Here is a 26,730-nt window from a genome sequence, read left to right as displayed (position 1 = left end):
GTTGAGCAGTTGGCAGTAGCAGAGCACCTTTGTGCATCCGGCTTCTTAGGTAGTAGCAGGTAGGGACAAGCAGAATTCGTTGAGCACTAGTAGGATGCTACTAGTACGTTTAGACATTGAAACATGGTTTTCTTGCAGGGCCTTAATAATGTTTATGCCGAACCAATGCATGCAGAGATATAAATCTAGCTACCATGCATGTTGTTACAGTATGCAGTTAGGTTCTCCGCAAATTTCCCAATCAACACTGTACAGGTTTCGCTCTTTCATCAAACAACATCAACTCCAATTGTCAGCTTCGTTCCATCCACCCCCAAATAAAAATTCTTCTGAAATTTGGATGCAGAGACCACTAGTAAACAAATAACTCTCTTGTGTGGGACCGAAAAGGTGACTAGAGAGGGGTGATTGAGAGCCTTTAAAAATTCTCTAAGAGAACAAACCCTATATTCTAAAATCAACTCAACACATCTCTGTTCTAGCTGTACAATTAGCCAGGTATTATGAGGTCCGTTGATGATGCGTCTGTGCGGTACGACAGATAGGTTCGGGTGTTGAACTACTTGTTTGTGTTCTGTGATCATGCTCTGAAAGTCTGGATGCTCCAAACAATTCGCACTAAAATTGATTACTAACTGGCAGTCAGAAATAAGAGGAAATGAAAGGCATCATAATCACAAATAACTACTTTGGTGACGATGTAAGAGGTTCGCACATTAATATTTGGGAAAGTAGTGCTTCGTACACAGTTTGATCTCCACAAGGCCAGCCTAGGAGCGGGAGTAGGACAGAGTGATTACTAATTAACAAAGCATTACATCTAACAGTTAAGACGCTGGTAGTATAGATGCACTGGATGGAAGGAGGAATCTCATCAGGAGGACATCGTCTGGACTCTGGATGCTGACGATGGAATGCGGTCTGTGGCTTCATTAAGGGTGCTGGCGATGAGGCTAAACGACACATGGATAGATGGCTTTATGGCAAAAGGATGATAGAGATTTTCCTGCAGGTCAAATTGTATAAGGGGCTGTCGTCAGTAAAAAAAAAGGAATTGCGAAATGCTGAGGAGTAAGCAATTTGCATAACGATGATAGAATCATGGAAAAACAGTACTGAAAATGTAGATGATCTGTATGACCAAGTATTTGGACAAACTTACCGGCAGAAGGCATCAGCTGAAGACTTAAACAGGTGCAAATGAGCTAACGATGCACAAAGGATGTTCTAAGATAATTGTAGGCAGCTCTCAGGTAGTATTCAAACAGGAACCAGGCAGCCTCGATTATGCTTGCCACCGTAAGGAGAACTGGCAAGAGCATCTGAAGCAAGAAGTTGGTGGTTGCTCGGACCTTTATAATTTTTCCTGTATTGGGTAAACAACCGACAAAGTTTATTGTCCAAATTAGCATGCCGGATGTGATGCAGAGCTTTATGTTGCTGCTAAGAGTTAGGAATAGCCATTGTAGTGGGTACAAGCTCAGGGAGTGTGGGCGATTGATGTAGATGTGAGGGGCTACAATCCATGCTGGAATGTGAGGTAGCTTCAGGTCACAATGAATGAAAATGAAATAAACCTTCTCCGGATGACTGATGCTAGAGTGGCCAGGACAAAAGCTATGAACACATGTTGTGGATCCATCTTTATATTCCCAAGTGCAATTTGGAGAGCCAAGGATAATAGGGCATCCACTACAGGGATGTTAAGTTTAAAGGAGTCTAGCTGGATGCTGGTTTCAGTAGGTAGGTCAAGTGATAATTCTGCATCTGCTGCTGGTTCAGAAGGGATTTGCAAAATTGCTTCAGCACCGATATCAACTGATATTTCACCTGCTCCGCTCACCGAATGTGTTTCACTGACCTGGTAACAAGGTGCCGTGAAGATGCACCTGAAGTAAAATCCATGTAAGTAACTGAGTGCATTAGACATCCTGGTCTGGCTAGCTGATTTTTTCCGTAGGAAAGTGGTACGCCCGAAGGATAATCAGAAAATATCAGCAGACAAATTGCTGGCGTTTGTTCATTTAAATAGGGTGAATTAATGAGACTGTATCTAATTATGGCACATGAAGCAAAATCAGAGCCAATACTGGTCTTTGATACTTGAAATATGTGTGTAAGACTTTTTTAATGCCGGCTAGAATCCAGTGGGGAGCAAATAATTAGGAACAGACAGAAATAATAATCTGATTTGCATGCAGGGTTCATGGGGGAGGAAAAGCATGTACTAACTCCTATTTTGGGAAGCAGTGTGTTAGAATCGTTTAAGGGTGACTAATAACGGAAATCTTTAGTTGTCTTAGTAGGATTAGAAGCAAATTACCTGTCAGATGATGATTTGACCAAGTAGTTCCGGTTGGAGAATTTAATGTAGGAGATGCATATGCAGCCACAGGGACCAAGCCAGCATAATTTGCAACCTGTCAGTGGGAACAGTTTGGGAACAGTTTAGATCTAGATGAAACCAACATTTTATTCAGCATTTCCTTCATCAGCATCTGTGGTGGAATGATTTGCTAAGAAAACAGAGTTGCTTAGCTAGTGCTAAATGCAGTGGATAGGATTGGTACCTTGCTGGTGGTCTGCTGCAGCAAGGTGGACTCTTCAGCGACAGTTTCTAAGCTGCTCCTTCCGACGAATTGACAGGGTGGGGAGCTGTGGAACTTCCTCAGCCTGAGGGGCGAATCGGCTTGGTCGGACGCTTCGATTGGGGGAAAGCAGGGGCCGGCCGCCCTTTTGTCGGCTTCAGATCTGCTGCACCGCCTACAAAAAAGGACCTTCAGGGCCTCAAATTTATAAAATATGAAATTTTGTAAAACAGTATTAGTGCTTTGAATGGTAATAAATTTCAGCATGTGAACAAATAATCATCACAAAAGGTGATACATATTACAACAGGTATACCCATGATCAACTTTTCTAATCGTACACCGAAAGAACATTCTACAAATGATGAGCATACCTCCAATGCACATATTGTATTTCCATTTTGCTGAACTCCATGCGCAGTAGGTGTCGATAAAGCAATATCTTGCAATATCTAAAAGGTCTCTATTTCAGAACTTGTAATTCCCACCATATATAACATGTCCCTGAAATTTTAAGGCACCTCTTGGTAGTTCTAGATGTGAAATGTGGCGTGATATTTAATCATCAATTTCCTGTAATAGAAAGGTAAACAACGTTTACAGGTGTTGCAGCATTTGCTTAAATTTAAGTTATGCGAAAAGGTGAGCAAAAATTTCTTAGGGAAACTAACATGCACGTTTTCATAAAAAATGATAAATGTGTTATTAGACCATTATTAACTCCGCCTATGTTGACTGGAAGACTCTCTCTCCTGAGTCGTCTCAGCATAGCCGGTCCCAAGCCCGGGTAAAGGAGGAGGGTTGCGTTAGGTTTTGGCAAACCAGCATAAAAAATAGCCACTCTAATGGATTTGAAACCCACAAGAAACTCGTTGGGGCGTAACCCTCTTAGCAACGCGCTACATCGGAACCCGGGTGTGGTGATAAATGGGCAAGGGCCGGGTCGCCATCCCCCCAAGGGCGCGTCGTATCGTGACCTGGATACGATGATAAGTGAGCAAGGGTCGGGTCGTCACCTGAATGACGCGCTACATCTACGCCCGGGTGTAGTGAAAAATGAGCAAGGGTCTTCGCACTTCCCTCGACGGGTGCGAAGGGTAAGGAAGCTAGCCGAGCCAACTAGGATTCGTATAGGTAGCTGGAACGTAGGGTCCCTAACAGGTAAGTTGCGAGAGCTAGTTGATGCAACAATTAGGAGGCGCGTAAATATTCTATGCGTTCAGGAGACTAAATGGAAGGGCCAAAAGGCGAAGAAGTTTGAGGATACTGGCTTCAAGCTTTGGTACACGGGGGCAACTCCGGGTAGAAATGGTGTAGGCATCTTGATTGATAGGAGCATTAAGGATGGAGTCGTAGAGGTTAGAAGGCAAGGCGACCGGATTATCCTAATCTGGTTGGTAGTTGGAGATTCGGTTTTGAATGTGATCAGTGACTATGCCCCTCAGGTAGGCCTTAGTGAGAGCACCAAGATGCAGTTCTGGGAAAATCTAGATAGCATGGTTAGTACCGTGCCTATCAGCGAGAAACTCTTCATAGGAGGAGATCTCAATGGCCATGTGGGTGCGACTAATGTAGGGTTCAAGCGAGTGTACGGGGGTTTTGGGTATGGTAGCAGGAGTCAAGAGGGGGAGGATGTGTTGAACTTCGCGTTAGCCTACGACTTGTTGATAGCGAATACCGTGTTTAAGAAGAGTGAATCCCATCTTGTGACGTTTCGTAGTGGACAACACTCGACCTAGATCGACTTTATCCTTGCTAGGAGGGAGGATAGACGTGATTGCTTAGATTGTAAGGTGATACCTGGGGAGTGTGTTGTCCCTCAACACAAACTTGTGGTGGCGGACTTTCGTCTTCGGGTACGTGTCCACCGGGACAAACGTGCCAAGATTGCGAGAACAAAATGGTGGAAACTTAGAGGGGAAGCGGCACAAGCGTTTAAGGAAAGAATGCTAGGTGAGGTGTTTTGGGAAGAAGGAGAAGACGCAGATGACATGTGGCTAAAGATGGCAATATGTGTTCGGAAGGTGGCCTCAGAAGTGTTTGGCGTGAGTAGGGGAGGCAAACAGGAGGGGGAAGACACCTGGTGGTGGAACGACGAGGTGCAAAGGGCTATTAAGGAGAAGAAGGAGTGTTTCAAGCGCCCCCACCTTGACAAGAGTGCAGCCAACATCGAGAGCTATAAATTAGCGAAAAGGGTTGCAAAGCGAGCTGTGAGTGTAGCAAAGAGTAAGGCGTATGATGACCTATATCAGTGGCTAGGCACGAAAAAAGGGGAGAAGGACATTTATAGGATGGTTAGGATCCGCGAGCGGAAGACAAGGGACATCAACCAAATCAAATGCATCAAGGATGGGACAGATCGACTGCTAGTGAAGGATGAGGAGATCAGGGATAGACGGAGAGAGTACTTCGACAAGCTGTTTAATGGGGAGAGTGAGGGCCTTATGCTGTTTAATGGAGAGAGTGGGGGCCTTACCCTTGAGTTAGATGACTCTTTTGATGATACCAACAGACGTTTTGTGAGGAGAATTCAGAAGGTAGAGATCGGGAAGGCTTTGAAGAGGATGAAGGGAGGTAAAGCGATGGGCCCTGATGGTATCCCCATTGAGGTGTGGAGATGCCTAGGAGATAGAGCAATAGTATGGTTAACTAAACTTTTTAATCTCATTTTTCGATCAAACAAGATGCCAGAAGAATGGAGAAGAAGTATATTAGTATCTATCTTCAAAAACAAGGGCGATGTTCAAAGTTGTACTAACTACCGTGGGATTAAGCTGATGAGTCATACGATGAAGCTTTGGGAGAGGGTTATCGAGCATCGCCTAAGAAGAGTGACAAGTGTGATCCAAAACCAATTTGGATTCATGCCTGGAAGGTCAACCATGGAGGCGATTTTCTTAATACGACAATTGATGAAAAGATATAGGGAGCAGAAGAAGGACTTGCACATAGTCTTTATTGACCTTGAGAAGGCATATGACAAAGTACCGAGAAATGTCATGTGGTGGGCCTTGGAGAAGCACAAAGTCCCAACTAAATACATTACCCTCATTATGGATATGTACAAGGATGCGACGACATTTGTCTGGACATGTGATGGCGACACCACTGACTTTCCTATTAACATAGACCTACACCAGGGGTCAGCATTGAGCCCTTATTTATTTGCTTTAGTGATGGATGAGGTTACAAGGGATATACAAGGTGAGATCTCTTGGTGTATGCTCTTTGCTGATGATGTGGTGCTAGTTGACGAGAGTAGAGCAGGGGTTAATAGGAAGTTAGAGCTGTGGAGACGCACGTTAGAGTTGAAAGGGTTCAGACTTAGTAGGACCAAGACCGAATACATGATGTGCGATTTCAGCGCGACTAGGCATGAGGGGGGAGACGTTAGTCTAGATGGACAAGTGGTGGTCCAGAAGAATACTTTTCGGTATTTAGGATCAGTGCTACAAAAGGATGGCGACATTGATGAAGATGTTAGGCATAGAATTTCAGCTGGCTGGTTGAAATGGCGGCAAGCTTCTGGCATCCTTTGTGACAAGAGGGTGCCACAAAAGCTAAAATGCAAGTTCTATAGGACAGCAATTCGTCCGGTGATGTTATACGGTGCTGAATGTTGGCCTACAAAGAGGCGACATGTCCAGCAACTGTGTGTAGCAGAGATGCGGATGTTGCGGTGGTTTTGCGGGCACACAAGGAGGGATAGAGTCCGGAACGAAGTTATTCGGGATAGGGTCGGGGTGGCACCAATTGAGGAGAAACTTACCCAACATCGACTGAGGTGGTTTGGACATGTCCAACGAAGGCCTCCTGAGGCGCCAGTGCGTAGTGAGGTTCTTGAGCAGGTCGATAATGTAAAGAGGGGTAGAGGTAGACCTAAACTGACTTGGGATGAGTCGGTTAAGAGAGACCTTAAGGATTGAAATATTTCTAAAAAAATAGCTTTGGATAGGAGCGCTTGGAGACTAGCTATCAATGTGCCTGAACCTTGAACTTATTTCTTTCGGGTTTCATCTCTAGCCTATCCCAACTTGCTTGGGAAAAAAGGCTATGTTGTTGTTGTTATTGTTGTTGTTGTTGTTATTAGACCATTATTAGAGCCGCCACACTTCTTTAAAACATAGTCAAAAAATTTATGCACTATCAAGGTGAACACTATTTCAGAAAGGTGAATTAAACTGTTTGATGGGCTTGTAGCAACTTATTAGAGCTTGGCTAACAGGGGCCTCACCTACGAAGAGAAACCAGCAAATTATTAGGATCCTCGTTTTTTTTTCCAGAAATAGCAAATCATCAGGATCCTCGGTTCCTCCAGAAATGTTGATATTGCAGTATAAAACCTGCGTGCGTATTGTTGTTTGAGATTTTAGTTTGGGAATATTAAATTAATGGATGGGAATAGAAGTTGAGGATGCAGGTAGGAACAGTAATATCTCCAGATCCACACGAGCCTGGAATGTAAATACACAACATTTAATTAAGAACTAAACCTGACATGTAACAAGCAACAAGAATAAAAAATATGCTAAATAATTGAACATTGATCACATTTGATTTCGCAAGGCTAGTATAGGAGCATCTTTAAGGCATTCAGAAACAACCCCACCAGAAGCTCTCACCAACCCACCAGTTCCCAATTTTATGCCTACAAAATATGTCTTCATGATGTTTAAAACAGAAACATAAAGGATAATCACATGGAAAGTGTATCCTATCAAATTATGCGGTGGAACATACACTATATGGATGATAGCAGTTACTGATAACTAAAGCCAATTGGGTAAATCATGATTGAAGAACATATGAATGAGTGTTTATTTGACAAATGATTACCTAATTGCAACCACCATGACCATATCAACGCCGGAGGAAATGATGGAAGAGTAATTTGGCTTCCCAGCAGTGCTAGAAGGCTCACCATCTTCATTGTAACGAAATTGCTCTCCCAGCTAAACACAAATTGGCACAAATCACCAGTGAATACTTATTTTGGTAGGACCCCTGTGAGATTTGGTGTTGGAGTAACATTACTGGCACCTTTAGCAAAATAGGTGTTAGGCAGGTACTTTTGAAGGAATTAAATATTAATAAATAGAAATATCCAGACCATTGTACATGATGCGATGGTACCACTGGCGACTGGCGCTAAGCTGCTGGAACTGAGTCCCACGCGCGTTCCCTCCTGGGAGTAACAACAGACCAGAATTTAACAAATTTCCTTGCTACCCAACAAATGGTGTGAAAAGAGTAATCTTAGCATCAGTGACCCACAAACCAATAGTGAGCAGATGAGATCATGATTTGATTACACATTGTCCGCCAAAAGCATGAGAGGATCATATACAGCTAGTATTGAATTGGGCACTCTGAACCTCTACCGCTTCAAAGAGAAACAGCATTAGCACCCTATACATGATGTCAGTTAGCAATACTTATTAGCCTCAGTTTTGCTTTACTGGGCACTTTAGAAGTGGGCAGACTGGAATTTCAAATTCAGGAAACCAATATCTCAAATTCTCTTAACTGGGTATAAAAAACTTCGCTTGATCCATCATGAAGATGAATATATGGGAAAGTAATAAGAAAACACAAAGAAAAAGTCAAAGGGGAAAGAAACCATAGTACGAACAGTCAGTAAAGATTCTATAAACACAGTGCACTATTCAACACAAGGAGAACAGGGCACTATTCAACTCAGGGCATCATCAGACAGCAAGTAATAGCCTAAGTTAGTGAACTAAACATGGAGGCCGTTAAATACCTCTGATGCAATGGACTGCTCCACTTCAGCCCATGTGGAACATGGTTTCTGCAGATACTGTTTGTAACTTAAATCATCAGCTGGTTCGGTGGTTCCATATTCCAAGCATAAAAAAAATTGCTATGGTACTTTCATTTTTCACTTTCCCTTCAGCCAAGGATAAAAGTTAGTTCCGGAAAAGCGGCGGCTATGGCATCCAATATTTACTTGCCTGAGCAGAACATAGCAATATATTTGCTACTGCACAAACCTGAAACTAAGCAGCACTGACCAAACAACTGGAAAGAATGAATTACCAACTTGTTTTTGTTGAGGCGCAGATCATATCATCCTGAGGAACATAAAAAGCCTGTGCACGTGGTGCTAATCTGCCAATAATCCAAAGTCGTATCAACAAAGTGGCAAGTAGCAGGAAGGTGTCCACAAAAGTGGAAAAAATAATAAGCAAGTATCATTACACAACAAGCCCATGGTAATTCGGTCGTATCCAAAACCAATCTTGTTACTTCCCAGTAAATGAATAATGTAAGAGAGCTGAGCTAGGTTTCATAAATATATATTTTTTAACAAATTACACAAGGTAAGCTAGTAAAGAACTTATCAGAATATCGATTCCCAGTTAAGGAAAGGAAACAAAGGCAAGCAAATGTTCACAAAACACAAATATCTCCATTTCAGTGTTACAGTTCATACAAATCTGTAGAAGCAAACATTACCAGATAACTGGAAGGTAACAGCCTGAACGCAGCTACATCAAGGAAACATATCAGGAATCCTCAGATCAACTGCCACATAAACACATTGACGATTAAGTTAACATGAGAAAAGAAGTTAAACAAAGAAAATATGCACGCAATCCTTTGTCCAGACAATACAACAAGCAGGTGGTGTGCACCACTGCATCAGAACTGAAGCAGAAAGATGGGGATGGACACCTGAGCTACATGTTAGGCTTGTCCTACCGGTGCCTTCTGCAAAGATCAGGCAAGATGTGAACTTATCCATTCTGTGTTGCACTTGTAGGCAGCAAGGGATGGAGTTGCAGCGGTGCAGCTGCTGGCCATGCTGTGTTGCATCAAAGAGGCACGAAAACAAAGAAATGGCCGCCAGCAAAGAAATCATGAAGTCTTAAGATGGAACTCACCATCATCATTGTAACGAAATTGGTCTCCCAGCTAAACATAAATTGGCACAAGATAGGTTCGCTGCTGAAGACACATACATGAATAAGAATAGGCAAAATTAGGTCCTGGACACTCAAAAAATGTGGCATTTGCTACAACACACTAAAAAAAATGTGTCTTTGCCCAAACACACTAAATTTCATGGCAATTGGGTGCTGGACACTATAACACATATTATAACATATCACCATCAAAGAGGTATGAATACATTTATAAAAGACAAAGTATACCCCTACCTCCTCAAATGAACATTCATATAGACAAAAGGACATGGTAACTTGCAATCTCAACAGAGCAGAAGACGTTTGTAACCAATATTTCCGCAGATCAGAAGACCGTTTGTAACTAATATTTCCGCACACTTCACACACGTTGTTCTGCAGAAATACCAAGAGGTTTGCTGTGTTACCAAATTATCAATTATACAAGTGAAGTAACTCACAAAACAATCATCACACCGTGTCAGGCGAAATACCCCCCACCAGTGATGTGCAAAGCGAAAGCTAATCAGGACTTGTAAATTCTCATGTGACCATTTCAAAGTTGCAATAGCTCAGCCCAATCGAATAACTGGAGGAGAACTAACCCTTCTATGACGAGAACACGAGTGCCATCTAGATTGAATACTAGAGGACCAGAACTAGGAACGAACCGTACGTCACAATCATTTGACCAATGCGGGTCCATTGATCCCCCGTCAATCCGTCTCCCTGAAGAACCGCGGAGGAGGTTCCTCCATCTCCAGCCACGAGTGGGCGCCGGCATGCGCCTGGACCAGGGTGGGGTAGCAGCAAGCGAAGGGAAGGGAGCAGCAGGAGCGGCGCGCAGGGAGCAGCTGCAGCTGCCGGCAGCAGGGGGCAGGAACGGCGCGCAGGTCTGCTGGAGCGGCCGGCCGGAGGGAACTGCAGTCTCGGTCTGTTTTGGCTGCCGTTCTGGAGCAGGGAAAGGAGAGATAGTGTTAGCAACAGATATCTGGGAAGGAGGAAGGTGAAGATCGGAGAGCAGTTGGGGACGAGGACGGCTTCTCTCGGAGGACAGCTCTCCGGAACAGGGTTAACCGAACCGTCGGTAACCGGTCCGGTTTGACCGGTTACCGGTCAAACCGGTCCGGTCCGGTTCTAGTTTGGGCCGGTAACAAATCGGCGCAAATTCAAAATTTAAATTTGAATTCTAAAAAAATGAAAAATTCCCAAAAAAATTTTAAAAATACTTCAAGGTGCAACGAATCTAATGGTGTCGAATTTTCTTAAAAATTCATTCGTTTAACATATTTTTCGGGCATTTAAAGTTAAAACAAAAAAGAAGAGGAAAAAAATGAGACGGCCCATTAAGGCTCACTTGGTAAACCGGTCAAACCGACCGGTAAATCGGTCTAACCGGTCGGTATACCGGTACGAACCGGTTCAACTGAGTTTTTTGAATTTAAATTTGAATTTGATCAGTTTCTACCGGTAACCGGTGCAACCGGTCTGGTAAACCGGAACCGGAGCCCGGCGGTTACCGGAGACCGGTCGGTTAGGTTAACCCTGCTCCGAAATCGAGTTTGTTCAATACATTTCTTACCCCTGTTCACGGCTCACGCCTCTCTTTTATGCCGCACGCAGGCTGGCAACGCACACACGATTCTGAGCCTGAGTACTTGACATTGGGCTTCCTGGTCCGCGAGCTTGTTGCTGGGCTTTCTGGAGAATCACCGGCCGCTTGTTCCAGTAGAGTATCAGTGGTAGTAACAGATAGGCAGGGGTAATTTCGTCTTTTCGCATACCTTTCTTTTTTAAAAACCATTATATTAATAGGTGTAGTGTCCAGGACCTAAATACCACAAAATTTTAGTGTGCTTGGGCAAAGACAAGTTTTTTTTTATGTGTTGTAGCAAATACAATCTTTTTTGAGTGTCTAAGACCTAATTTTGCCATAAGAATAGCAAACTTTAGATAGGTCTGCTGTCTGCAAACCTTGTATGCCGAGCAATTATGGGTAGCTTTTGGGTAGCAACAGGCCTTGGTGGAACTGTGGCTGCGCGACGCACCGGTTCCGTGTACCCGCCAGAGCAACTCGCTACGCCAGTGGGCCTCGCAACTTCAGATCAACGGTGAGGGCAGCCTCTCTTGGATCAGCAGCTGCTCGAGCAGCCAGAGCCGTGCCGCCCCCATGCTCCGCACGCGGATCCACGGGCCGACCTCTAGCCGCGTGCAGGAGCATGGGATGGAGGTCCTGCGCGGCCGGCCAGCCAGCGGGCCTCGCGACCCTTGGGGACACAAGAGGAGAGGGGGAGGGAGGTCGAGTAGGGGAGGGACTGAGGGAGGCACGCCTGGCCAGCTTGCCCTGCTCGGCGTCGTGGAGAGTGTGGGGGAAGGGGAGCAAATGGGAAGGGAAAGGAATTTGGGACCTAGGAGAGGAGTTCGGCGGATGACAGCGCGTTGAGGAGCTGTAATCCGAAATCACGAGCATCACGACCACAAGCCTTCTCCCGTATGTGGAGCCGCCGGTTCGCCGCCGCTGATAACGTCTACGACCTTTGTTTTGCTATCCAGTATAGGTTGAGCGGAAGGAGGTGTGAAAGCACGGTAAGAGTTTGGGTCACGGACACACAGCTTCAATGTGAAAGCATGACTTCGACGTTGACGGACGAAGAAGAGACGCCGGCGAATGCGGTGAAGACAGATATGTCAGATGGGCAATCGGATGGCCAGGGTAAGACTGACTCCAATAAAGAGATGCAAAATGGGAGAGGCATTCCTCCATTTGCCTCGTACACAGTAAATTCATCACCCGCGTAAAAATCCTTATCTCCAACAGGCAGAGGCAAAAGCAGATGCATCACCGCCGGCCATTCCTCTCGTGCGCCTCTCATGAAGGGAGGGAGGGGAGACACAGCCAGAGGAGGAGGCCGTCTGACCGCCACACCATGACCTCGAGGTCCTCAACGCCGAGATTTGCACGAGACAACATGAGGAGGTCGAGGAGGCAGCGTCGGGAAGGACGTCGCGCCGAGGAAGCCGTCGCCGCCGAGGAGGCCACGCCCGCCTGCCAGGCCACCGCGCAGGGGAAAGGGAAGGAGCAGGGGGGCCGCCGATAGTGGCCTGCAAAGGTGAACCGGCGAGGAGGGGGCCACGCCCGCCGGAGGGGAGAAGGGGGCCGCGCTGCAGGAGATGAGGAAGGGGCCGCGCTCGCCTCCGCCCGCCCCCACATCGACGCACCGCCGCCAGAGCTCCGCCCTGCCGCCCCCGGATCGACGCGCCGCCGCCGCCGGATCCACCCACCCCTATGCTCCTCCGTTGGCCTGGAGAGGGAGGGAGGCGGCAGGAGGACGGGCCGGCGGGGGAAGCTCGATCCGCCGGCCAGCGCGCTGGAGAGGCGGCCCGAGCTGCTCCTCCCTCCGCCGCTGTGGAGGGACCGGCGGCCGGCGGAGTAGCTCCAGGTACGCCGCGCCGCTCCGGCCGCGCACTGCCTCCAAACCGGGCGCCTCGAGCCCTGCGGGTGGGAGGAGGTGAGTGCGCGGGCCAAGGCGGAGATGCCGAGCAAGAGGAAGGGGAGGAGGCGGTCGAGGTCGTGCGGCTGGAGGAAGGACCGGGCGGGGTCGTGCGGCCGGGCAGGAGGAAGGACTAGGCGTGCGCCATGCCGCTGCAGGAGCTCGCCTGGCCCCACGGGCTCGTATGCCTTCGAGGAGAGGCGATTCGTTTTTACCTCTCCTCTCTCCTCGAGAAGCAAAATGACTCGCCCTTTGCCTGTCCTGTTGGACCTCCATTCGGCGATGCACAGTGCCGCGCGCAGAGGCATATATACATTTGCATATCATTGTTAGAGTCAGTCTAAAAAGGGCGAGGTTGATGCTGTGGTTGAGCGCCTTTTGTCAGCCATTTCATCTGTAGAAATGCTCACAGTGCTTACACGTTGGGCTGAGAGGTCTGGTCGTGATGGGCAGCTTGCCACACGCCGGCCTGCTCAGAGCTTGGCAGCTTGCTGGGCTGCCTGCCCCGAGCCGGCCTGGCTGTCCCGTCCGGCCTGCTGGCCAGTGGAGACGGGCCGAGACGAGCACCTCCCACCTGGGCTGCTGCCTGCCACTCGGTGGCCTGCTGCCGCGTGCGCCGGTCGCCACCGCGTGCCCAAGCGCCGTGGATGGCCTACTCGCCTGCCGCCGGCAGCTGCAGTGCTGCTGACTGCCGCCCCGACCACCTCGTGCGCACCGCTTCCTCCACTCAATGGCACTTGTGTAGTAGCAAGAACAGGCGATAATAAGGATGGCAGCGGATCGGATTATGAGAAGAATTAAGTAATCATATTATGAGAAGAATTATTTTATTTTTAACACATCTGATATATATATGTATAGTTAAAACATGCCAATTAGTAATGGTAAGATAATACGGTTCAATTAAATAATGATATACTAAGTGGGCATGGCTAACAGCCGTGGCTCAATGTAACGTGGAAGTACAAATGGCACTTATACGTGAATTAGTTACGTTTGATTCAGTTAGTGGCATCAATTAAGAAGACTGTTATTGTTTCATAAAGAGCAATGGTCAAGGCAGTAGTTGTTGAAGATTTAGCTCACTGTTTTTTTTTGTTTGAACTCATCTTTATACGTAATTAAAGATATGAAGAGATTTCTTTCTTTTAAAGAAAAACTACACGCTGTTTCTTTTAAAGAAAAACTACACGTACGCTGGGTGACGTAACATATGTTTTTTTCACAATATATTGCTGTATGTTATTATCGCTTACCTAATCCGATCCGAACAGTAAGTAATTAAACATGTCCAATCATTTAATTTATTCGTGACTCATAAATAGCACAAGGGGATCGGAGCACACAGGAACCTAACTAAAATTGAGCTGATTAAGACTAACCAATAAATAAACTAGTAGCAATTGATGATGCCTAATCCTAAGAGCTAGCTAATGTAATATAATGCTTGATTACTAATATATCTAGGATTAGAACCCTAAGAAATTCAGGATGGGTTGTTCCAGGCGGTTCATGACGGCCTCCCAGGCTGCTTGTGTGGGGTGCACATAATCCCAGTAGAAGAAATCTTCCGGGTTGGGGCATAAAGTGTACTGCGCATTGCCATTGCTGTCCTCCTGCCCGCAATAGCCTTCTGGTTTAGATGAAGCATCACAGCATGGTGTGTACTTGCCCTTAAACTCTGCAAATAAAATTATTGTATTATTTTGTTTTATTCCGATCGAGGGGGTTTATTTGATCAGTTAATAAGCTCTAGGGATGCATGCATGCACGTACCGGAATTGGATTGGGTGAGTTGGCTGAATATGGAGTCGAGGTCGAGCAGGAGCACGTCTTGGAATCCATCCATCTTCCTTTTGAGAGCCGTGTTGTGGATGTTGCTCACCGCATTAACGTGGCTGTCACATTGGGCGTAGTTGCTCATCCATGTCCGATAGGGTTGGCAGCCCATTGGGGGCATCAGGTTAACGAGCACCTTGGACACACCCAGCTCCTGCAGCCGCTTGACACCGTCGGCGATCATGTCGGTCACATCCTCGGCCAAGGCCATGATCTGTCGTCGTTGCATGCATTATATTGGATCAGTTCATTCATGCAAGGATTAATGACAAAACGTTAACGATGAATGAATGAATGAATGAAATCATCATGAATAATACTATGTATCTAAGCTACTCACGTCGTCGGAGCTTGTGGCGACGTTGAGGCGTGAATAGTCGTGCCCGCCGGTGAAGGCGATGAGGGCCACCGAGTAGTCCAGGTCCTTGTCCTCGATGATTCTGTGCCTCACCAGCCTACTGAGTTGATCGATCTGGTTGCTAAGCGACGGCGGCCCACCACTCTTCAGAGACGACGACGGGGCTGTGACGCCGGAGCCTGCCATTGCGAAGTTGACACCGGAGGGGTCAACCTCGTTGGGCTGACGAAGCCTGTATGCGGGTGGAGATTCAGCTTGACCCAGGATCCTTGCTGTTGTTCCAAATAAATCATAGATGGATCAGATCGATCGTGTGCAGTGCAGTGCAGTTTTAGCTAGCTAGCTGCTGCTGCTTTTCTATCTAGATAGAAATATATAGATATCGTACGTACCTAGGAAATCTGATTGGACGAGGCCGTCGGAGAGGCGTCCGGTTGGGCGGTTGCCGTGAGCCTCGTCGGAGCTGCCGTAAGGGTAGGACCATTGACGCGACCTCCCTCTGTCGTCGCCTGCAGCCGTGGGTGGGCTGTTGCCGGCGTCCACCAACGAGTCCCCGAACACAAACATCATGTAGTCATCCTTGCGCAGCCGGTGGCCGCGGTGTGGTCGGCACTCCACCAAATCAAAGCCGCCTGCCACTTGTCAGTCGGTTAGTTATTAGTTCATCATCATCGTCTGAAGAGAGATATACGTACCGTTGATGAGGACGATGACGAGGAGCAAGCACAAGGGCAGCACAATCTTCTTCTTCATGGTTAGTTGCCAATGCAATTATGATATCGGATCGGATGTGCTAACTGCTAGCTCGATCGATCGTCAAGTATGGCGCGCGGCGTGGTAGCTAGCTGATCTCCCTCCCCGCCGCCCGTTATTTATATAGGAGGAAGGAGGAGGGGAGATGCATGCCAGCTTAGGGCCCTGCCCGCAGCAGGTAACCTGCGACGCTACGAGTAGTTGTTGTATATATTCTCTCTCTCAAACTTTTTTAAGAAAAAAAACTCTAAGAGATAGATATACACTTTACAATAGGTACGTACGGTTATTATATATATATATATATATTAGATGCATCGGATATAACAAAATACATTAAATAAAATACAAGAAATATTATTTTTCCTCGATCGGTTGCCTTGCTTGCCATGCATCATGGGCAGTAGTAGTGCGGCTGGGCTTCCTTGCATGCATGCATGCTGTGTACTACTCCAGTCCATCTACGCATGCATGCAGAATTTAACTTTAAAATATATATTCCAGAGATCGAGAGAGAGATGGGCCGCGTTAACTACGTACGAGCGTGATTACGATGATGCAGATATTCACCCGTTGCCGCGGCCGTTACGTTGCCGCTCAAACATCAGAACGTATATACGTACATGAAGACAGATGATGCACTGCCTCTTAGTTAATCCGGCCTTCTGCACTTCTTCCTCATCTCCCCATTGCCATTGGAGCCCGTCAATTGCGTGATGTCACCCATTTTGATCATACTGGTCACAAAATCAGCAAAACGTGCGCTTTGGCTAGCTACTAATAATAACGTATGATTGGACTTGAGCATCTTGATCATACGGTACAGTTGAAGAGCTCAATGGTCCGAGTGTAGAAGGCCCTTCACTTCTTGCAAACAAGATTCTTGTAGTACGTAGTTGTTCTCAAATAGGGTTGGGGTTTCAAGGTTGAAAGGATCGTGTGGCCCAAGAAGGGTGGATGAATTGGGACTTTTTAAAATTCTATCAAGTCCTTAATCTACTTCTAGTGTTGCCCAAGCCTATAGTTCAAAGATCTAAGATCTAGAGCACACTAACATGATGAAACTAAGTAGGTAAGCACACTAACAAAGCCATTTTCCTAGGATGATCAAACTATCATGCAAAGGCTAGCCCAATAGAAGCAAACTACCAAGAGCAAATCCTAGTCTCAAACAAACAAGCAAAGAGCAATAGCTCAAAACACTTAAGTAAATTGCTTGAAAGTGAAAGAGAATGGACAAGAGACAACCGGATCTTTTTCCCGTGCTATCGAGGAGTTGACGCTCCCCCCTAATCCAAGTTGGAGCACCAACAAAGGGTTAAGCTCTCTTGCATCACGAAGAGCAAGTATCCACTAAGAATACCCTTTCTCCATCTCCGGAACGGCGGGCTTCAAACCGTGTACAACTTCTTCTTCTTGGGGATCCCACAAACTCCAAGAGCTCACCAAGAGCCTCCGATCACCAAGACCGTCTAGGTGTCGTCAAACATCAAGAGTAAAAAGCTCTAAGCCTTCACTTGACCATCACTCAGTTGGCCCTAAGGTTTTAGCACACTTGCACTCTTCCAAGGATTGAATTCTTGATTGAATGGGTTGATCTCAATGTGCGGATGTCTTCTCTCAGCTCATGGGGTGGCCTCAGGTGTTCAAGGGTTCAAAAGGCAGTGAAGAGACCCGACGTACCCCTTTTAAATAGGCTAGAGATCACCAAGTGGTCGTTGCCAACTTTCTGCAAAAAGCTGGTAATGTCGGATAATCCGACCTGGCAAAAACAACAGGGTCGGATCATCCGATCCCACTGGCTTTTCCATTTTAGCCGTTAACATTTAAACCAGTGCTGATGTCATCTATCCGACGTGTTTATCCAACCCATACTTGATCAATGCGTCGGATATCCGGCTTAACTGAAATTTGAATTCCAAAACCAACGGCCTCTGATCATTGCTCCTGTGTATTTGTCCTATGCATATTGAAGGCCACGTCGGATCATCCGATTCTGAAGAGAGTTTTCCAGCTGAGGAAACAGGCTCTCTGGTACACTATCCGACTATTTATCCAACGTGATCATTTCCCACCGTCGGATAATCCGATCCCACTGATAATGTATCAGGCCAAATGACAAGCTCTCTGCAGAATACTCTAACTCAAAATCCGACGTGTAATCTTGTAGGGTCAGATAATCTGGGTCCTTTGGTGTGTTTATCCGACCCTAGTGCTTCGGATAATCCGAACCCACTGAATATTTCCTGTTTCTGATTTCTGACTCGAGGTTGGTTTGAGTGTCAATTCTTTCTGCTTTTTTGAGTTCCATAGCATGTTTTGAGTTGATCTTGAGCAAGTGTGCATGAAATCTAAGGCCAACTCTTTGGATGATCAAGCTACTAACTTCGACCCCCCCTTAATAGTACGGTCATGAACTAAAAACTATAAAACCTAAACTAAATCAAGTGTGCTTCATCTCCTTGTGACACTTGAGTCTAGAAAGATCCTTAGCCTCGTGAATTTGAGTCCATGACTTTGAATGTTGATTTTGAGGGGTCTCCTTTCATTTGCGACTTTAACGGATTAATAATAATTCCTTCAAAACACACGTTAGTCACAAACATTGTCACTAATCACCGAAACTTACCGTTAGCCGTCCACGGGCCTAGATACTTTCAATCTCTCCTTTTCTGGTGATTGGTGACAACACAAAGATAGAGATAGCAAATAAGAAATTTAAAGCGCAAACAAATAACAGAAACGAAAGCCACATGTACAGCCATGTCAACACAGAGTCATACACAAGAACCAAATGACATGTCTGATACATCAAGAACCATGAAAAGTCCAAAACACACCACAAACCTCCCTAAACCCCATATCTCTACTCTCCCTATCTATCTCCCCCTTTGGCGACAAAGCGCCAAAAAGGAAGGGTGGAGCTAACTAGTCCTGGGGCGGAGAAGACTGAGTCAGAGGAGTCGTGCTCGGGGCGGCGATGCAGCGGCCGACGTCGTTGTTGTCGTCCGAAGAAGTGGAAGTAGCGCGCTCGGTCGGAGAGGGTGACGGGGCAGCAGAAGTGGTCGGAGCTGAAGAAACAGCTGCCTCTGTGGTGACGATCGTGGAGTCCGTCTGAGGAGCGACCGAAGCCGCAAGCGACGTGAGAAGCGAGGACTCCACCGAGGCACAAACAGGAGAAGGTCGAAGCGGTGACGGTGACGTGCTGTCAAACTAAAGTGCCTCAACTGGTAGAGTGGAGCTGACAGTAGCAGGAGGTCGAGACTGAGCTGTGCTGAGCTGCTGGAAGTCCTGAAACTGTCTCTGCTGGTCAAGAAACTGTCTCCGCTGCTCCGGTGTCATCGGCGTCTGCTGAGGGTACCCAAACACCCCTGGGTGTAGAAGTGGCGACATCAGAAACAAGGCCAAGGGTGTCTGGGGCAGGCTGGCAGCTGGACCAGTAGGAGCTGCTCGGTCCGACGGAAGGAGAGGAGCTGGAGGAGGTGGGGCAAGTCCAACGTGACTGTAGAGTGCTCCGAAACAGCCTGAGAAGTACTGTAACTGCTGCTACTGCTGCTAGAAGAGCTGTAGTCGGATTGCCTCCTAGTGCTGCCTCATCTCCTGAAACATAAGTGCCTGGCCTCTGCCTGACGAGCCTGCTCGGCCAAGAGTCGAGCCTGAGTGGCTGCCTGTCTGTCCTGCTGCTCAGCAAAGCTACGCTGCTGCTCTGTGAGAGTCTGTAGAATCTGAGCTATAGCATGTCTAGCACTGCAACCTGAGCCACTGTAACTGGAGGCGATGTCGGGGGCCTAAGGTCGTGACGTGGTGCTCCTGCCCCTGACGTACCGGCCTCGTCGTCGTGAGTTGCTCATCGAACGGGAACAGTAGGAGTGTAGTCCTCGTCGTCCTCGGAGTCCTCTGAGTCTGTGGCTAGGAAGTGTGGAAGCTGGGCCTCTGCAGCTGCAAGTGAAGCTTCGGCGGCTGCAAAAGGGTCCTCAGCGGCTGCTGCCTCTGTCTGAGCCTGTTCTCGGAGTCTCTGCTCGGCTCTGCGCTGACCACGAGCTCCTCTGCGACCATCATTTGGAGAAGTAGGTGAGTAGTCCTTGAACGAAGTGGTCGAGCTCTCCAGGTTGTGCATCATAGCACCCTGGTCAAGCTGAGTGAGGATCCAACTAATCCAGTGAGCGTACGGCTGTCTCCTGCTCGACGTCAGCCCCTCCATAATCACATCCTCAAGCTTAGAGATAAAGAAGTCAACAATATCAAACGGCAAACCACCGAGGATGTAGATTAATAGCCACTGCTGGAGTGCTGTAATCCCCTCACTATAGCCGATCCTGAACAACAGATTCCTCTTCAAAGCAAAGTGTATCACGTAGGCCACCCCGCTGTTGCGGTTCCGCGGCGACGGGTGGCCGCCATGCTGAGCCGGATCTGGGGGAGGAAGTGGGTTCCTCGTCGTGAGGGCCTCCGGCTTCGATGACGGAGGCTAGCTCCGGGTTTCGCGACTACTTCTGGTGACGACATCTTCATCCTATTTTCGTTTGTGTCTTCCACACAGTTCCATTGGCTTGTGTCATCTTGGCTTCAATCTAGGAATTCTCTCACTCCGAAGACGGGTTCCATCTGCACTTCATTCCGGTGGACTATATATGCACATATCTATATTGGCCACTTTGTAGCATGATATTCATGGCAGACGAGGCTATATATGGTTTGCTAGACTTGGAGTTCGTGGTTGTTTGAAGGGGCCAAGTCTGGTCTGTTTGGTAGCATTGGCTTGGTAAGAAGGGGAGCAGTACCAGGTGACTTTGTCTATGTGGTACTTGTTTGGTACTAATTCTTCGGTGCTATGAAGAAATTCCAAGAGCTGATCTTAACTTGTTGTACCTGGCAATGGCCTTGCTGAAGGTATTGTTTGGATTATGAAGAATTGCTATCTAGGGTGAAAACCTATGATCTGACCTTAATTGGTTCGGTCACTGCAATGGCGGTGTGTGCGCGTACTGTTTCCACGTTGGTGGCGTTGTCTTGGGAGCCTTATTCGAAGTCCAGGTGTTGCTATGGTTTTGAAGGAGGCAAGGAGCTAAAGATGAAGTTGTATGTTGTAGTTTGCTACGACATGATTTTTTGTCATGTCGCTCTTTTGTTCCTTTTACTTTTTAGGCTGTATGGATTCTAGTTATGCAGAGGCCGGGTTGGATCTTAGAATGATTGTATCATCTTGATGTAATTGTCTAAAATCAATAAAGCTTCCATTTTCCAAAAAAATCATTGCAAATTTTAAATGATTCTATCGTAGTAAATAAACTATGCATGTCGCTGCGTGGTAGAGTACACACATGGAATGTGAAAGAAGCCCAGCTGCAGCACGTACGTATTGAAGTCCAACTGTCTCGCTTGGAGATTGAGGACGCTGGCGGCCGGTTAAGTTGCACGGATTTTGAATGTTACTTGCCCGTCAAATGAAATTAATTAAACAGGCTTTATTTGGAAAAAAATGAAATTAAACAAGGGTGTGGTGGTCGTAACTTTCGATTCTGTTTTTTTGTTGATAAATAATCATATATTCCTTCCGTTCTAAATTGTAGGTCATTTTGGCCAATCTAGATGTATAATTTTCGTTATGCATCTAGATAAACACTATATCTAGATGTATGACAAAAAAATTATATATTTAGATTTGCCAAAACGACCTATAATTTGGAACGGAGGAAGTATTAAACTATGCAGAGGCCGGCGGCCGGCGGCCGGCGGGGCTGGGACTACTCTATGGATCATCATCAAGTCGTATAGGAAGGTGCTTGTTCTCATGCATGTTGCATGCGTTTCCAGCCGGGCCTATAAATACAGACGCCCTGCACGCCTCGGTTGCCAACATCTAAAAAGCTTCGTCGTCTGCTTTGCATTGGGCGACGACCACGATGATAAGCTTCGTCGCTTCACCACCTGCTTGTTCCTACTTCTCCTTGTTAATGGTACGTATATGCATGCAACGTTTTAAATATCATTAATTTGCTGTTGCGGCTGGTAGCAGGTGGTTTTGATCAAGCGGAGGGCCGTCGCCACCGCGAACGTCGGAGCAATAAGGACTACAAGCTGTTCGTGTTCCACGACTCGTTAGTGGACGCCGGTGATGTCGCGTGCATGGTTCTACCCATACGGCATCTCGGACTCGGCCCACGGCAACCGTCCTACCCATACGGCATCTCAATCAGATATCCTGGGTAAGCTAGCTAGCTACCGGCTTCTTCGTTCGTTCGTTCGTTCTCTCGAATCAAATCAAATTAATTTCAGAGGTCATGCATGCATCTGATCTATCTGCTGATCGATAGATCCTCATCGTCGTTGCATTATTATTATTAATTGGATTATTGGATTATACACATGTTTGCATGCATGCAGCTAAGATCACTATTTATTATATTATTCTAGTACAGGGAACATTTCAGAATGGAAAATGTGAAAGTTTGATCTTAGATCCTCATCGTCGTTGCATTATTATTATTATTATTATTATTATTATTATTATTATTATTATTATTATTATTATTATTATTATTATTATTAATTGGATTATTGGATTATACACATGTTTGCATGCATGCAGCTAAGATCCTTGGTGGCGACGAGTCCCCTCCGCCAAGCAGGCTCCAGAGGGCAAACCGGGTGGACCCGTCCGGCGTCAATTTCGCCGTGGCGGGCTCCGGCGTGTTCGACGGGGAGGCGACCTCGCTCCGCAGGCAGGTGGACCAGCTTGCGAGCCTGGTGAACAGCGGGATCGTGGAGGCTCGGGACCTGGAGCAGTCGGTGGCGCTCGTCGCCGTCTCCGCCGGGCACGACTACAGTGGGATCATCACCTTCACCTTCGAGACAAGCTCCAACGACGTGAGTTGCTACCTTATTATTACCAACCATGCACTGCATATATATATATATATATATATATATATATATATATATATAAGATAGATCTGATGAGAATTATATATATAAATCTACGTATATATGCAGATGAGGGCCTTGACCGGACAGGTGACTGACGAGATCGCCGCCGCCGTGAGGCAGCTACAGGACCTGGGCGTGAGCAAGGTGCTGGTGAACCTGCTCCCCGCGCTGGGCTGCATGCCATGGCTGTCCGTGGGCAGCAACTACAGAAACTGCGACAGCCACGGCAACACGCTGGCCTCCATGCACAACAGCGCGCTCAGGAACAAGCTCGAATCATCATCACAAGATGTCCTCCTGCTCGACCTCTACAGCATCTTCAGCAACAGGGCGCAACCCAATGTAGGTCCGTGCTGCAAGAACCCTGACCCCAATGGGTACTGCGGCCAGGAGGACCGCAGCGGCAGAGCGCTGTTCCGCATCTGTGCCAACCCCGGCAGCGTCTTCTTCTGGGACTACATCCACCCGTCGCAGTCTGGCTGGGAGTCTGTCATGGAACAACTGGAAGGACCCATTGAGGATTTCTTAGGGATCGAGTCTTCGTGGTAGTTACTAGCAGCTAGCATGCTTATATTAGGGTTAGGGTCCACTATTAGATAGTAGTAGCTTAGGGTTTAGGGTTAGGGTCTGTCAATATTTCAGCAGCTAGCTACCAAGGTTTTGGATTATTAGTAGTTAAGATGGATTGAGATTTAAGTACACTACGTGTGTTAGTATATATACGGTGATGAATTGGTCAGCATGCATGCATTTCATTCGTGTATTCATTGCTTCACTTTTATAATGATCATCTGTTTCGGAGTCCACTTAAAAAGTTGTCCTTAATTTATTTCTCCCAAGTCTATTCACCGTTATATTCAGTCACGTTTATTTGTACCTTTACCTATCCATTAGCAAAAAAAAAAAATCCCTAGTCATCATGCATACTCCAATATTATTAATAAACTTATTATACTTGGGATCAGAGGGAATAACCACCTGCTTTCAAAATTGAACTTATTCTAATTTGTCGCTGGCACTTATGGTGCTGCTGCATACCAAATGTGCATTTTGTATGGATAGAGCCATTTGTGTGGAACCCGTTACTCCTTTCTTCCCTCTCTGCTTTTTTTTTATAAGGATAAAACAAATATAACAAAAGCAGACGAGAAGAGAACAGAGAGAGCTGCCTACCAAAATAGCAAACTTGAGCCATCGATCGGACCTAATCCAGCAAAAAACAATATATATATATATATATATATATATATTGATGTGAAAAACAATTAAAAACAGTCGTGGACAAATAATGTATATCTGTTTCGGAGTCCACTTAAAAAGTTGTCCTTAATTTATTTCTCCCAAGTCGGGGACAAACTTGTCACGGAGTTCCGCATAGGTCCCTAAACTCTCAAATCATTCATCTGGGTCCCTAAACTCTATTAAGTGGTTCATGGGAGGTCCCAAACGCACCACATGAGCTTCCCACGCTGATGTGGCATGCCACATGGAGCCACGCTGGACAATATTTACAAAAAAAACCCTACATTGATTATCTTATGCTATTTGATCCTTTCTTTCTCTCCTCTTCACTAATCTCTCTCTCTCCCCCATGATCTTGCAGTGGCCGAGCTGCCGCCGCCGGCCACACGCCCGCTTTACACCCTCCTCTCTCTCTCTCTCTCTCTCTCTCACACACACACACACACATCAGCCTTCTCCACCACTGGCTCCCATCCCCTCCTTCCGCACCCTCCCTCTTGGCCTCCTCCTGCACCCCCTCCGCCTCCTCCTCGAGCCGGCGCTTCGAGCGGCCTAGGGGCCAGGCCGGCGGCGGAAGGGAAGGAGAGGGGTCGGACAGCGCTCCGTTCCTAAGCCCCCTCGCCGGCCCTCTGCTCGACCTCGCCGGTGCCCCTCTTCCCTCGCCAGCCCTCTGCCCTCCCTCCTCGCCGAATCTAGGCGGTGGCAGCCCACCGCCCTCCCTCCCTGCCTCATCAGATCCATGGGGTGGCAGGATCCTCCCCTCCCCAGCCTCCTCCATCTCCTTCCTCCGCTGGCGGCGGCACTAGCTCATGTGCGGATGGTGGCGGCTTGGGCGAGCACGGGCCTCCAGCGTCGACTTTCGCCGCGCACCCATCCTCCCAACCTTCGGCGGCATCGAGCTCAGCCCTCCCCAGTGCGGACGGCGATGCTCGAGCTCGGCTCTCCCCGGTGCGGACGGTAGTGCTCGAGCTCGGCTCTCCCCGGCGCGGTCGGCGGCGCTCGAGCTCGGCTCTCCCCGACGCGTTTGGTGGTGCCCCTCAAGCAGATTCGGCGCGGTCGGCGGCGGCCCTCGAGCCTGTGCGGCGGCTGCCGCCGGGGAGGCGCGGTGGCGGCGGCCTACGCAAGATGCGGGCAAGGCAACGGCGGTGACTTTGTGGTGGAGGCCTGCGCGACAGCAGCGGAGGCCATGACGCGGAGGCATCCATGGCGTGGTGGTGGTGGAGGCCATGGCGCGGCGGCGGAGCCAACCGGCGTCCCCATCCCTCCTCCTCCCTCGCTCTCCAGTGGCCAGATCCGACGCCGGGGACCTCCCTCCCGTGCGGACGGCTCTCCTCCCTCGCAGCTGCCTCGCTTCGCCCCGCCTTGCCCTGCTCCTTCCTCCTCCCTCGCGGCCCTACTCTGTCCGCCTCCTCTCTCATCCTCCCTCGTCGCGGTGAGGGCCTCCGCGCGATGTGGCCACCGGTAGGGAGGCGCGGCGGCGTGCGCAAGCTGCAAGCGGTGTGAGCTCCACGCACAGCAGGGCCGTTGAGCTCCCCCGCTGCCACGCGGGCAAGGCCCGGCAGCTCGGACACTATGAGAATGCGGGAGAGAGAGAGAGAGATTAGTGATGGGGGAGAGAGAAAGGATCAAATAGCAGAAGATAATCAATGTAGGGGTTCTTTTTGTAAATATTGTCCAGTGTGGTGCCACGTGGCATGCCACGTCAACGTGGGAAGCTCACATGACGCGTTTGGGACCTCCGATGAACTAATTAACAGAGTTTAGGGACCTAGATACACGATTTGAGAGTTTAGGGACCCATGTGGAACTTCGCAGCAAACTTGCAGACATGCGAAATATAATTTTTCAACGCGACAACGATGGGAGAATCATTCTGAATCCAACCTGATAACCTTGTGACTGATGATGACTGGAGTAGTTAGCTATAGAGACCTTTATGTAGTAGTAGTGTTACATAGTCAAAATGAGTTTAATGCTACATGCCGGATGTGGCGACTTTACTCCACCTCAGTTGTTGGGTGTTTGGCAGACTGGAGACAACAACCTATGCTCAGAGGTAGTATAAAAAAAAAACTATGCTCGAAAGAATCCTGGTTTTTCTGGTAATTTGTCTTGCGAAGAACATCAGTTCTATCTCATTGTTCATAATTCCATACGATGGTGAACCTGTAGTATATTAATTTTTCTGTGTAGGTTGCAGGTGTGGTGGTTTGGTTATCCTTCCAACCCAGGCAACAGTGCATGATGATTTCAGTTTTGAGTTTGAGCACTAATAATACATCAAGTTTCATTACCAACAGCTCGTGGGGATGTTGCGACCGCACATCTGAATCTAAACCTAACCAGTTCTAGTACCAATGCAACAACCTAATATGTATAGCTGCGTTGCTTATTCAGTTGTTCTCAACCAAAGTTTTGGTAGAGAAACAGGTACGCAGTTGGCTTTGGGCCGGCAAACTAAGTTGGAGCGATCGATCCTGTGTTGAGAGCAGGGAGGACAATACATGCATGCATGGAACGAGGCGTGCTTACCCTGACATCACAAGTAATAGTACATTATATTCTCGCATGCATATTAATTATATTAGACATACAAAAAAAGA

General features: G+C 47.5%; 3 protein-coding genes and 1 long non-coding RNA gene across 53 annotated transcripts; 1 reads left to right on the top strand and 3 right to left on the bottom strand.

The window, feature by feature from the left end:
* Positions 1-659: 659 nt before the first annotated feature.
* On the bottom strand, positions 660-10,585 carry LOC120686259. Of its 50 annotated transcripts, none has more exons than XR_005680104.1 (14): positions 10,194-10,585; positions 9,773-9,913; positions 9,288-9,560; positions 9,069-9,137; positions 8,353-8,720; positions 7,867-7,997; positions 7,699-7,773; positions 7,425-7,628; positions 6,823-6,931; positions 2,963-3,161; positions 2,571-2,763; positions 2,324-2,420; positions 1,163-1,889; positions 660-1,006 (listed from the first exon to the last, which is right to left on the bottom strand). It is a non-coding gene; the product is annotated as an uncharacterized LOC120686259 (long non-coding RNA). The 50 variants fall into 50 exon arrangements; XR_005680103.1 differs by having other exon boundaries at positions 7,863-7,971; XR_005680102.1 differs by having other exon boundaries at positions 7,867-7,971.
* Positions 10,586-14,477: 3,892 nt separating this feature from the next.
* On the bottom strand, positions 14,478-15,058 carry LOC120686509 (GDSL esterase/lipase At5g03600-like). The gene is made up of 2 exons (XM_039968728.1): positions 14,785-15,058; positions 14,478-14,689 (listed from the first exon to the last, which is right to left on the bottom strand). The coding sequence occupies exons 1-2, from the start codon at positions 15,056-15,058 to the stop codon at positions 14,478-14,480; spliced, it is 486 nt and encodes a 161-aa protein (XP_039824662.1).
* A 108-nt stretch (positions 15,059-15,166) lies between these two features.
* LOC120686505 (GDSL esterase/lipase At5g03600-like) lies at positions 15,167-15,958 on the bottom strand. The gene is made up of 3 exons (XM_039968719.1): positions 15,901-15,958; positions 15,598-15,837; positions 15,167-15,477 (listed from the first exon to the last, which is right to left on the bottom strand). Exons 1-3 carry the CDS (start codon positions 15,956-15,958, stop codon positions 15,167-15,169), a joined length of 609 nt encoding a protein of 202 aa, XP_039824653.1.
* A 6,115-nt stretch (positions 15,959-22,073) lies between these two features.
* On the top strand, positions 22,074-23,434 carry LOC120686503 (GDSL esterase/lipase At5g03610-like). Its single transcript, XM_039968718.1, has 3 exons — positions 22,074-22,164; positions 22,548-22,825; positions 22,952-23,434. Exons 1-3 carry the CDS (start codon positions 22,074-22,076, stop codon positions 23,432-23,434), a joined length of 852 nt encoding a protein of 283 aa, XP_039824652.1.
* Positions 23,435-26,730: the final 3,296 nt, after the last annotated feature.

Source organism: Panicum virgatum, chromosome 8N (genome assembly GCF_016808335.1).
Source record: "Panicum virgatum strain AP13 chromosome 8N, P.virgatum_v5, whole genome shotgun sequence".
NCBI lineage: Eukaryota > Viridiplantae > Streptophyta > Magnoliopsida > Poales > Poaceae > Panicum > Panicum virgatum.
The sequence above is the reverse complement of the archived record's forward strand: the minus strand, read 5'-3'. Positions and strand labels throughout refer to the sequence as shown.